We start from the raw sequence: 14,317 nt of genomic DNA on the forward strand, positions 1-14,317 counted from the left end.
CAATTTAGTTATTTTTTAACGTAGTTGCTACATTGTAATTTATTCTACCTTTTATTTCAAAAGAAAGTATCTTTTACGAAAAAACGATCAATAATCATGATAGTCTCCAAAAATAGCTAAACAAAAGTGTGCTAAACGGTAATAAATGTCGCTTGAGCATCGTATCTCGTTAACAAGCGCCCTTACTTGGCTTATTTAAAAAAGTAACAACCCAAATCGTTGGCACACAAATAATTCCCTCGGAGCTCCGTGCTCCGGGCGCGGTAATTTCCTGCGCATTTTGATCTCAATGGTGCGGTACAAGTGCTCCCTCGTCTCTTTTCTCTAATTTTTGTACGTTTTCTGTGCTCGAGACTTTTGTTAAAAATAGCTGAGTAATTTTTCATTTCGGCGCGCGGCGGGCGTGGCAGATTACAGGCTGTTCCAAATAATACACCAACGGTACTTAACTCGAGTGCGCCTACACTCGCGGCCAAGTTTTGTTGCTTATGTACGCTTTTCACCGTAGTTGTTTCTTTGTGAGGCTATTTATTCGGTCCGCCTAACTTATTGCGACCCTCGGAACGTTTTATGAGGCTCTTATGAAGTTTTTCTTTTGAAATGAATACACAACAATTTCGTTGGCAACTGTTTCTAATTACACTTGCAAATAAATGAATTATTTAGGAACTTGGGACCAGTGTGTTGTATAAATATTTTGTTTAACACCATTACTGGCTGTAGGTGTTGAGTATTGAATAAATTTGTTTAGGGTGTTCCAGCAAGGCGGCCTGAAAGTGATCATCCTATGCGTGCGTCGGAGTAGAACAATTGTGTCGGAACATCGGGCCGCTATATATCACGGTGTATTTCCGTGCTCGTCCCGCCACGACACCGTAACGTCGCGTCTTTTTTACGCATAAAAACTAATGTCGCCTCTAATTATTTTTAGATTATAACGCACCGCCCGCTATATATTAAGTCGAGCGCAGCCGAATTGTCAGCATAACTCCGCTTTGATGTATCATGATTTGTTTTTATTTTCAGGCAGTTTCAATGTGATTCATGGACGGATAAATTTCAAGTGCGCCGTGAAACTTATATTTAATTGATGCGTCCGCATAATACATTGTTATGACACTCTTATGACGACGCTGCCGATTTATTGAAGTATTTCATGTAGTCAAAGCGATATAAATAAAATGGAATACGAGGCCACCCTTGCTCGTCGACAAGTCTGACGGGTTGATAAGTTTGCCGAAAACGTCAACGCAACGCGTCGTGTGATCGCGTTTCAAAGAAAAACTGTGAATTAATCAAGCACTAGCGCGAATGTATGTGGCGTCATCTGTCTCTCTCACAGGCGTCGGTGTGTACGTGTCGAAGCGGGACGGCGAACAACCGGGAGTGGTTACTCGGTCATTTGTCCCTTGCGGCCGACACGCACTGCCTAGCGCACTACTACGTGTGTACTGTGTATGCCTTTATCGGTGCACTTGTATTTTTTATAATTGTTTTTAAATTATTACTCAGTTTTATTTAAGGTGTCACATTTACACTACACTTATAGTCTTCAGGCAAAACAAGCTGCAAATTGCGCAGTAAACCGACGATGACGTTGATGCGAAAGATGCGTGGTATCAGATTTCTATTATAACATTTACAGGGAGAGAATAATTACAATCCGCATTCCGTTATTCCGTAAACAACATACGTGTTAAGTATTTAATGGGCATGTTTACTGAATATGTTAAGGGAACCTGATTATCACTAATTGTATAAACTGTTAAGTGGCATCCCGCACCACAATCTATATTTAACAAAACCTTTCTGAGTCGTATGACAGCCAATAGTCACTGGCTTTTAACGACCGCGTATAAAATGTCAACACGTTAATAATGACATGTGATTTGACAATGTCCAAATGTGTTATTTGAAACCAACGGTTGTTACACAAAACGGTCTTATAATCAGCTCAACACAATGACAGATCGTAATGACAAATATTTTATGAGGATTTCATGAGCAAATATTATTGAGACGTTATTGGGGACAAGCTAATCAAACAACTAATAAACTTATCGACTTAACGAGTGAGTCGATACGGGGAACATCGTGAAGACATTACGTTAAAGTTTTGCTACAAGTATGTAAATGTATTCAGTAGAACCATTGTTTAAACTGTCACTCAGGAAAACGCGTCCGAATCCAATAACACTAAAACATGTCAGGGGGTACATATGCACAACACGAGAATATTTATTAAAGTCAAAGCGAGTCGCCAAATACAAACACGAGCCTTTCGCATTGCAATCTATTAGAGAGATAAGTCTCGATAGGGAGGTATTATGTTAATCCGGGTGCGGCGCGGCGTGGGCTTTATCTAAAGTGGCGCGGGCGCTGTGGACCTCTGGGGTCTCCTGGACCCTGGGGACTTACCCGTAGGCTGCGAGTGTGGGGTCGTAAGGGTAGTAGCCGCCGGAGGGTTGAAGGCCGGCCGACGTCCACGCAGACATCTCGCCGCCGCCCTCCTTGAGCGCGTAAGGGTTGCTCTGAAATACCGCACGACACAATAAACAAACATGCCGCTGGCCAAATGATCTTGTTTATACATCACTATTGATACAGTTTATTTCAACACACTCATTTATAATTAACTCACACGACAGATTGAACATGATGGACGCGTTAATGCGCCGAGATAATAAAACTGAACATTGATACAAATAGATGAGGAATTGAAGAATCGCCCGTCAAATCTTAAGATTCATGGTCTGTTATAAATATAATTATATTGAACGTCAAATCATTTTCAGTCAAAATAGCTTTAGATAATTAAACATCCTCTCTCGTTTGAATAGTATTAAATATTTGCTTTTACGACTAGTTTTTAGAGAAAAGTATTTAGGCAAGAGCAATCTCGTAAGATACGATAAGTTATTGTAAATAATCACGAGTAAACGTACTCAACCTAAAGGTATGTTAAGGTCTTTCTTAAGACTCATTGTACCCGTGAACGTTCATGTCATAGCCCAACGATATTAAATTCGTTAACCATTAACGCTAGCACTCTGCATCGCTAAGCCCACATGTAAGCGGATAAATCTCGACACTTAATACCTTTCAGTCAATCGGCCTAACAAATACGTCGGCTTGAATTTAATTAAAGTTAACTTAATAGAAGGGAATAAACTCACGAACAACAATAAAAGTCCCAAGTGTACTGGCTGACATATCACTGGCGTATTTGCATAATGTATGGAAGCAGAGGGGAAAACTATTAAGGCCTAACGCACCCCACGCGTGATAGTTGTTTAACAGTGAGGTAGTGCGCGGGGATGCTACCCTCTTTACTCAGTTATTCGCATACATTAGGAGCAACTAAATTAAAAGTGTGAACGATTCGAGCGCGCCTCGGGACTCGGTCCCTTGTCTCACCCTAAGTCGCATCTCTGATAATAAAATGAAAAGCATTATGATACGTATGCCACTGGTTGTGACGCGATAACTGAATAAAAAGAGCAAGCTTATTTGTCCCCCTATTTTAAGTAGGAAAAGTGTGAGTCGTTGTGTTTTGTAATTTGTTTTCGTTCTGCGATAGGACTGTGGAAAAAATAGTCTAATCTGAGGTTAGACAAGACTTGTTTGCGTTTTTTGTATTTTTTAAGAAACTAGCATTCTCAGTCTCAGTTGTGTATACGAAATGTAATATAATCTTGCACTATGAAGTCGTATTTTTCTAAAAGTAGAAAAAGTGACGTTACGGAACATTTTTCTTTGTAACAAAACGCACCGAAGCCGCGAAGGTAGTTTTAGAACATTCGTCACTACGTCACTGTGACAGACGCCCGATGACAAATGGCACTTTATTTACTACCCCAAGGAGAAAATGGCTTTTTATCTATTTGACATGTAAACTTACTTCCAAAGGTTGGATTTTCTATTTTAAATAAGTTTGCTCTTAAAATATATTTTTCATAATTATATCTTAATTCTTGAAATTTTTTTTCTAATTTTAATAATAACCATCAATTTTAATGTGTAAAAAATTTACCTGCTTATAATCATTAATGCATTATAGAAAAAAAACATTCTGCTTACGTTTGGAAAATAGTTTCTTTTTGTATGTAAATAACGACATAATATTGTAATAATAAGTCTAGTAACCTTAGTCACCATTCTACACTGACGCTAAGGTATAGTTGGCTTATTACATACCGGATATCATACACCTATAGATAGGGTAATTTATTCAACAGCCTATTCGATAAGGGTGTCAGAAGTCGCCGCTCTAACGGTAACCACAGCGAACAGCGCTGTTCCTGTGCCTTGACTGAATCGTGGAGCAATAGAAAGTTTATTTTCTGTTCCCTAATCTCTTTATGAGACTTGAACATTCTGGTCATTGATTTTATTTGTTAAATTTAAAAAGGTTGAATCATTTTTTTTTAGTACTTTACGCTGTACTAGTTAAAAAAAAAACAAATCCCTACTTTTCTAGAAAACCCATAAAAACTATCTAGTTGCCAAAGCACCGTAAGATTCAAAACAGTTCGTTATAAAACTAAAAATGCATGAAGTTTAAACAGATAAGCGAAATTATGTACACGAGTGTAAAATAAGCGATAAAAAGTAACGTTAGCAATTAAAGAGAAAAAAAAGTATGAAAAAGCAAGTCTCGTAACATTCTTTATTAGAATGGTAACCAGTATTTGTAAGATAATAGCATAATTATTGTCCAAGAACTGAACATAATAGTTGTACTCAGTAAACAGCTCGTTTGTTCATTGCGCAGACAAATTGTTCGGCATAGTTACCTGTTTGCATTAGTAATTATTGTCATTGGTGACGTCATTCGATTTATGTTCGACACGATAGTACGGACTTGCAAATCCTTATTGCATGTTGGATGTCACGTTTCTCGTTAACGTCACATTCGGATCGTGTCGAGACAAACAGATGGCTATTTGGTAATAAGTGAAAAATATTACGCTCCATTTGAATAAGTTTTAGATCGGTATATTCAACTTATAGTTGCTAATAAATGTGATCTTTTTTTAATGAGGTGAGGTATAAGGATGGGTTTTGGAGCACGGTAGTACAGAATACGTTGATAATAATAAAAAAAGCATAAAAGCTTAAAAGTGTTGTTTTTTAAAGATAAAAATAATTTTATAATAGGTACACAAAAATTGAGAAATCCTTATTGTCTATTCAAACGAATAAAACATATTTTAAACCTCACTATGCGTAGAGCACATTCGTAACCAAACGATCCTTTTACAGTCAAACGCTGTGAGCCTGTGGCTGGCTGTGACTAATCCTCTTTTAGTTTAGTAAATGTTTTACCGTATCGTTCAGTTACTAATTTGCTTTACTGGATTATCTAATAGGACTAGCAATGGTTAGGTACGAGTGTTGGTATATTTTTTTCGATACGACAAAACCGAATCCTGTGAATTGTTATTGAATCAATATGTGATTTATACTCGGCTAATCGGCTTTGGAACAATCTAATCCGGGATGTTAGATAGACTAACGAACACGCTTACAAAGTAAATAATCGTTTTAAATGATTAATTCTAAACATACACGCTAATAATGTGAGAAATAATAATGAGCGCTAAGTGTAGAATTTTCCAGTCTATCAATCTGAATTTCTTATTTCGCATGCCTAGCATAAATATTTAATGAATCAGCGATCCAGCAGAAAACAGAATTACAATAAAAAAATAAGTCGTAAATTAAATATGAATACTTCAGAGCGTTACAATCTATCGTAGGTATGTTTTCAAAGCATGTTAACCTCTGGGTTAGAGAAGTAACTTGAAGATGTATGAATTTAGAAAAGTCAAATCAAACTTAAATTTACGATACCTACATATTTTGATAGAAAAAGAGTCAATTACGTTAGTTAAAAAACAACGAACCGGCATCCAAAAATACATTTTATATAAGTTCAAACTAAAAGAATCTGTATTCCGCAATAGTTTATGCGATATAAGTGATCGTATACGGTTATTTTTACGCAGTTATTTCCTGTTGGCAGTCCCTCTAATGTAACTCTATTACCACCCTCACAAAACGTGACACCGCTTTCTGTTTTCTGAAACTCCGCCGATTTTGTAACAATGACAGGTACTGGAAGAGCTTATAACAAACTCTTTTAAGCTAAATCGAAGTTTAGATTAAAAACTCTGTTTTTTATAAAGACTTGTGCGATATTGTGGAGATCGAAGCAGATACGTTAAATGAACTCGATAATAATTAACAACAAGCGGTAATCGATCATCGATCTCTTGATAGACATGGCATTGACTTGCTTGTTTCTATTCTAAGAAATTCGTTTTGAAAATTTAGTGTTTTCAATTGGTCGGTGTTGATAATCATGAGATTACAATCTCTATCATGATAAGTTGTCAAAACTAATTTAAACAAGCATTTAAACATTTCAAATGGGTGTCTTCAAAGGATATTATCTGATTTGCCGATTGGTCTGGTTGGGGTACATAATAAAATAATTGATAAACGACATTCAAATAGCCAACAAGAAACTAACCAAAAACCCTGAGATTTGATCACTACACTTGTTATTAACAATAACCAAGTACAGTAGCTATTACAATGATTCATCTTGGATCATCTAAATCCCCTTGGAAACCGCAGAGGGCCCACTGTACAATAGGATTGGAACTTGAAAACCACTACGAAAGTCAGAGAGCAAGAGAGCAACTGTAAATGATTACCGTATCATTAATATCTATCATTGTATAAGTAAACATTACACATTTTCGACGTTCCCCAGCAAATAATCCAGTGACAAATTCGCGACCGCAACTCTTTTGTGGGACCGTGATAAAAATTGCTTTTCCTGGCGGTGACAGGGCAGCGCGGTTCCCTCGGAGGTCGCTTGCTAACTATGACTGATGATTGTCTCGCCCCCAACATTAGCGCCGAAACTCGAGAACGCACGTGCCTGCCCGAACATTAATGATTATGCTATTATTACTTATACGACTATGCATATCCGAGTCGTGTTAACGATTTATGAACTTTTTTTTTGTTTATAGTTAACAAGGGAGTGATAAAGGATTTAGATTCAAATTACATTACTTTTGTATTACTGTAGAGCTTACGCTGTTATTTCAATATTACATTCAACTTTCGGAATTTGGTAGTTCTAAAATAGTGAAGATTTTGTTGTAATTTGTATATTTGTAAACTAATATGTCTGGAAATTGTCATCGAATGATTTTTGAGAAATCAGTGGTCGTGTTTTGTTAGCAATCTTGCCCTTTACAGAATATACGAAACACTTGAAACAGCTGTACACTGCAAACGTAAATACGCGCTCCCTTTTGTATTAACGTTTCAGTTTGCAAATCTCGAATGTGTTTATTTAACTGGGGTGATAAAACTCATTTATTAACTCTCGAAAAATCTTATCCGCAACAATTCATTCCCCTTTTCCGTAAGACTGAGTCTAACAACATTTTAATCAATTCTTCACAGACTCCGCGAGTCAGCGCGCCAGATAGACTCATTACACCAACCCCAAATAAATATAAACAGTAGCGAAAAGGGGCCGGCCCCACTATTAACGTTATTCACACGCGCCGCTAGATCCATAAATAAGATCCAACTACGGCCGCGACCCTAGAAACAAAAAAGACAAAGTTCACGTTCGACTGATCTGTGCGGTTCATAAATAAGGCTCGTTTATTTCATTGCATTAAACTGGTGATAAGTTATTTGACGGTTCATAAATTCGTACCCCATCGGTGGTTGCAGCCGCTTATTGAGCTAGCGCGCGCCCCGGCTCCGCCCGAGGCGCCGCGCCGACCCGCCGCCTTGCCAAATCGACGACACTCCATCATCCCGCGACTCAGCTTTCTGGCTACTGTGCGCCAGTTAAAGGCCTGATTTTACTTCGGTATCGTGTACGGCGATAACATTTTCTGCATCATAAACTCTATTATAATACGTCTTGCAGCACAGCAAGTCCTACGTGCGTCTAAGCAAAACATAACGCCAGCTTACGAATCGGAGATCCAATATATCATCGATGGTTTAATATACCCTAGTCCTTAGACCGTAACTACAAAAAAGAAATAAAATTATTCATGCTATAAAATAATACCGGTAGGAAACACTACTAGCAGAATCTAAAAGTGAATTGTAGCGAGTGGAAAAAAGAATGACTCTAAGTGGATAAAGAGCGAATACAAACGAAAAAGTCATTTCATGGCGCACGCCAGTGACGCAAGGGCTTGCGACAGCGCACTGTGAGCCGTGGGCGCCGCGCGCTAAGGGCGGGAGTCGCGGCGCGCAGACAACCTAGCTAACTTCAATAAAGCTTTCCCCCAAATAAGCCATAAAACGAGCGGCGACGGGCGCGGCCGTTTTAGGTACGTTCCCGTTCCAATTATTTGTTTGTGGAGGCACAATAATTTTATTTTACGTTTTATTTAACATTTATTTCGTTACGGCAATTTCACGGGTATCAAAGAATTGCTAGATTGTGATTTAAACGAAATTGGTTATTTTCCACTTCGAGAGCTGAAAGTTATTTCTTTTGGTATCGAGTTAATATTATTTTATTATGCATGATATTGTGTTCTTAATCAGAAACATTTCTTTTTACAACACTTTATTATTGAAAATTGAGTGAACGGTCGTAATTTGGAATTGAGTTGTACGCCGTTATTAAAACCTTATTGGTGGAAGTTCGCAAGCTTATTAATGAGTACCTTCAACGATTGAGTAAGATTTCTTATTCTTTTATTTGACTGATGGCGTATTAAGAGCTATCGTTAATTTTTGTGCATAGACCGATACACCTATGCAAATTGATTATGAAGAAATGGCGCGACTCCACTTTAACAGCGTACCATAAATAAACAATAAACCGGGATTAAACAAGTCAATTGGAGCTCAGACACAGACAATGTGCGGTCACGTTTAACTGCCGAACCCGACGGTAACCGATCGCGGCCGGCGTAATTCAATGATCGTAAACGCTCGCAATGATATCAATTAGACGGGGCCCCGAGACCGATAAAGCTCCACTTTAATTAGGAGAACAAACAACAGACGGTTCTTAATGAGCCGTGCGCGTGTGGAGGGCGAGAGAGGTAATTAGGTCGGGGGAGCCTCGGTGTGGAGCCGCCGAGGGCGTTCAATTATTGAGTCCCTGTGATTGATTCGGCGAGAGGAGCAGCCGCGGCGGCTGCGGTCCGCGGCGTACCCTCCGCGGCGAAGCGGCCCAAGGCCTCACCTCACTCTTAATCCTCGTCTGCCTCAACTTCTAACTCCACTAAAACTGTCTCCATTACGGGGCTCGTATAGCCGCAAACACAAAACTTACACTCGGTAACAACGCCTCAATTATTCAGCTGATAAAACTAAGCTAACCATGTTTAATTATTCTCTAAACAATTATAAATACAATGCTAATGTTTATTACCCGCAGTTGATTCTAAATTACTTAATAGAGATGAGAAAATTAAAAGCGAAAAACATCAAATTCAATAATAAGCCGCGTAAGCATTAAATTAAAATGAAACGCAGACTACGACAGCTCATAAGAGTTTCCGGAGCTTCGAGTTTATCGTATTTATCTGATGTCTTGCTAATAGCCGTCATTGGAGGGTGAAACGCAGCTGTAAAAGCCTGACTGCACGTATAAATTACTTTTAAAATAAGGACATTAAAAACCATTTAGAGCAATAACTATTATACACTGAATATAACTATAAATAATTGAATAAATTATACAGTATTATTTTGATATAGAAATAAATGTTAGAGGTGTCAGCGTTAATGGTCGATGCGGGGAGGTCGGGGAGGAGAGGACAATGCGCCCCCGGGGCGCTTTTGTTGTCGCGGAATCCCTGCCCGTGACATCTGTCCGAATCGCTACAATAACTCGCAAAAAACTCACTCGAAATTTACCAACTGTAAAGCGCTTCTCTGCGATTATTTTCCGCTGAATATACAATGTACCTATCGTAGAACTTCGCTTGCACGACGAGATGTCTTCATTGAGCCATTGTTGTCGGTGACGTATCATTTATTCCGTTTTGAATTAGTGCCCCTACTACTTCGGTGGTCCTAAATCGATCACAAAGTAGGATACACGTTTGTGTCACAATATTTTAAGCGGCATTAAATTTTGCCTTTGCTTTGTTGTGTTGCAAAACTATTACAAAAGAAATGAAGTGTCAAAAACGTATTGTGGAATTACAATGTAATCGCATTGCGTGGAGTGACATCTGAATTTTGTATTATTTAGTATTTTTTTTACAAAACTTATAACCTACTTACTTGTAAATTAAACGTTGCTGTTGTCAAGCCTGCCATGAGTCGTTCGTAAAAATAATAAATTAAAATTTCTATGGCAGCATTGGAACTGAATTTACATAATTATTGTTGTTAGATCTATATTTTAAATAAACGTCATGTATAATTTGCCTTTATAAACTTTCTTATTATGCAAATGATTTCCACAACACAAACCACGTCATCCTAAAACAAACTTAAAATTAAATAATTACGTAGTTAAAAGCTATCTCAAGTTTAATCGACACCTTGTTTTTTATTCGACTAATGCTTAGCGCGTCGGACGGCCAGCGGACAAAAATTACGCCTGAATCACGTTTTTTTTTTGCTTCCGGTCGAGATAACGGTCGAAATAAGCACCTTTATATTGTTAAGTGGTCACAGATCGCTTAGTAAACGGCACATACAATATTATCGTTAATTTTTAAGCTTATCCTACCCTCGTCCGTTCCTCGTAAAACTTTCAATTATCGCGCATTAGACTGTTTCCTTAGATCAAACGGCCAGCCAAACTTTTCTCTTAAGATTAATCGCGAGCGCCTCCAAACGGAACGGTCATAATATCCATCAGTTCCGGAGCAAACAAAGAGAAGTAACAAATTTCCCGTGCCGACCAAGAATGCTGACTAACGTCTGCCTCGTGTAGGTACGAAACAACTAACGCAAACCGAAAATGATCGCCGAATGAAATATGCATCAACACACACGGACATCGGTCACGATAGTGGTGTTCGAGGTGTATTCAAACAATAGTAAATGCATTTAGCCCGACCATTGTGTGATTTATAGCAAAAGCGTGTAGGTAATTTATAAGAGTGGCACGAGAGTGGACGTAGGGCGCCGGCCGCCGCGGGACGCCGGGAAATCGGGGAAAATCCGAAGATTTATTAGCGGTGGAGCCACAGCGCGGCTGACCGCGCAACCGCGCGCTCGCTCTGTTTGACCAGTCATTAAAGTCGGCAAGTAAACGCTTAGTGCGAAGATGAGTATATTTGCGGAGCAATTAACGCGTTTGAGGTGAGACGAGGGTTGCGGGGTTAACTAACGGTCATTGTTTGTGAATCATTTTAAACGGGCCGAGTGGCGCGACCCGGTGTTGTCACTCTTATCGGAACACATTTGAACATTACAGTATTTTTAGACGCCGATTCGACCATCTTTCGTTTGTACGGTATCGTTAAAACGCTTATGTGTCTGCTAGATAAGGCGGCCGATACAGAAGGTGTATCTACGTCAGGATATCGCAGTGTAAACATGCGCGGTGTCAATCACTGCAAGGCGGCGCTTTACAACATTTTATCGGTTGTCACATAGGTAATCTAAGTATAACGCATTTATGTCAAATAGTCGATATACCTATTGATAAGCCCACCCACGTTTCGCCGGCTCTCTATTGCATCATTAAAGCAATGGCGGTTGATATTATATACTGTAACACTTATACAGACACGTTGTTATTGTGTATACAAAAAGTGACACATGTTACATATCGCACCTGCATACATGTACGATGCTTATATTTGCAGGAAAAGAAAAATTTAACATTTCTAATTTACTCGTAGGACATGTCGCTGCAGTTATTAAAGTTGACACTAACTGTTTTTGTTCGTAATTTACGAGTACAGCCGCTCATGAGTTATTGTAAATTGTAATATTATGAACAAAAATTTTGTTAAACGGTACCGTTAAAATTTTTACAAACCATTAACATTTTTGTTGCCTATCAGCCTAGTACACAAAACGTCTGCCAACCCATATTTATTAAATCTACTCGTATTTTTAAGACGTTTAAATTCTTTGAACATCGAGTAAACCTAGCATAATCTTCTTAAAAGAAAAGTGATTTTGAACTTCCAAAAGCCTTTCACCAACCCTCGTTTGTTGCAATTTGTAGATACTATACAACACAACAAAAAATTACTACACGTTATTATGAAAACTGATCAGAAATTAAAATTATGTTTCATGTCTTTATTGTCAATTTTCCATGTAAAGGTATGACCTCAATTGGTGGTGTTTAGTAAGTGAAAACTATATTTTTGGTTGATAACCGATAACTAACTTAGGATATTTTGGGTAAAAGAGCGAGGGACACTATATAATTTTTTGGATACGAATATTTTTCAATTAGTACCTACATATCACTAAGCAAGAATATTTTGTATGACTCTTTCATTTCTTTGTGTACATCAAAACAGTATTTATTTTATATTTTACCTATTAGGTTTACAAATGAAACTAAAAATCCAACACTTGAAAATGAATGAAAACTAAATTTTTCATTCATTTACAGCTTCTTAAGCACGATTTAGTGAATGTTTTAAATAAAATCAGACTATTATCATTAATCTCATATTTTGTGCTTACATTAAAATTTAAACAATATATTCGTACGAAAACTGAGAGCAAATTGACGTGTCACGTTTTCAACCTCTCAGTGATACCCCTTTCTTTTTAATAAAAACAAATTGAAATTCTCATCTGCTACACTGCAAACAGGAAAGTATATTCGCGATAAAAATGCCTGCGTAGGTACGGCTCTTCTATCAAAATAAAACAGCCATTATGGTACACATTATCTATCTAAGTACACCTCCCAATCTAAAGATAGCTTATCCATTTACAGAATACTCCTACTTGTGTACAAATACAACGCACACATGTTTACATAATCACACATGTTCGGCTATCTACCTTCGAATTATTTCGGGCCTTATTACAATGTGTTACAGTACAATTTAAATTGTATTTAGAACACATGCCCTTTCCCATTAAAGCTAATTAAAAAGAAAATAAAATGAAGTGTGGTCATTACTCAGAAGCAAGGTCGCTTGTGATTAATTAATTGGTGAAAGAGTAATGGTGGTAATAGACGTCCACTAAGATATTTATGATATACCAATATTCGTTTCGTATTTATGTAAACTATCAAAAATTCTACATTCGTTACCAATTAAAAACTAAAAGTTTAGCATTACCTAGCTAAAAGGACAAACAGAAACTCAGGTAAGAAGACCTAAGCTTATAATTAATAACCAACCTATAGGTTATCTATGAGAGATAGGGATTTCACATTACTTAATGGCGCAATGTCAAAATTGTATTTTAGTTAGGGAAACGACAGGTGCATAGTTTTATTAGTTTTGGTCGCAGCAGGTATTTTTATGGAACATAATAATTAATTCTTGCCCGAATAAACTTAAAAATGTTAGAATTCGACAATTAGGATATAAAAAAGAGAAAATTGACATGAACTTGAACAGAGTTTGAGTAATGAAAATTGCCGTTTAAAATATCGCTGTAGGTGAGAAAACTTGTGTCATCAGTGCCTAAATAAATGACGTAGGTAAGGACAAGTTGTGCATAATTTACCTAAGACTAGCTGTTGCCCGCGACTTCGTCCCCGTGGGTAGAAGATATAAGTTGTGATTTATGCCTGCCCTGTTTATTTTCACATTTTCCATTGTATTTACGCTATTAGTCGCAGCGTAATGGTTTATAGCCTAAAACCTTCCTCGATGAATGGTCTATTCAACACAAATATAATTTTTCGATTTAGACCAGTAGCGCCTGAGATTAGCACGTTCAAACAAACAAACAAACTCTTCAGCTTTATATATTAATAAAGTATAGAAATGAAAACTGTATCAAATCTGTATTAAACAGTTGGTTCGCAGTTGAAATGCAATCCAAGTGTTCGCACTTTGTTCGATTGGCGCCGAGACGGAAATCAAATAACAAACAAACACTTACTGTAGGCATCACAAGAACCAATAGGAATAACGTTTTCCTCAAATGCACCAATAAACAGGATTCGGAAATTGAATGTGAAAACTCAATTCGAACGATGGACATTCGAAATAATCGCCCACATTCCGATTAAGTGGCCGTTTTCAGGCGCGCTTTATTGTTCCGCATGACATTCAACCGACACAACTAATTCCGAAAATACTCCACAGTAGAACACTACTTCTACCTTCCCATTCTCTCTTTTAAG

At 37.7% G+C, this 14,317-nt stretch overlaps 1 protein-coding gene across 2 annotated transcripts in view; it reads right to left on the minus strand.

Annotated features, from left to right (window-relative positions):
* The window catches only part of LOC113500347 (homeobox protein araucan), a 47,725-nt gene that overhangs the window by 12,339 nt on the left and 21,069 nt on the right, over nucleotides 1-14,317 (minus strand). For both annotated transcript variants that reach the window (XM_026881145.1, XM_026881209.1), the window contains exon 3: nucleotides 2,419-2,531. In XM_026881145.1, coding sequence (XP_026736946.1) covers nucleotides 2,419-2,531 — 113 coding nt within the window. The remainder of the gene's footprint in view (nucleotides 1-2,418; nucleotides 2,532-14,317) is intronic.

This window comes from Trichoplusia ni, chromosome 1, assembly GCF_003590095.1.
Source record: "Trichoplusia ni isolate ovarian cell line Hi5 chromosome 1, tn1, whole genome shotgun sequence".
Taxonomy (NCBI): Eukaryota; Metazoa; Arthropoda; class Insecta; order Lepidoptera; family Noctuidae; genus Trichoplusia; species Trichoplusia ni.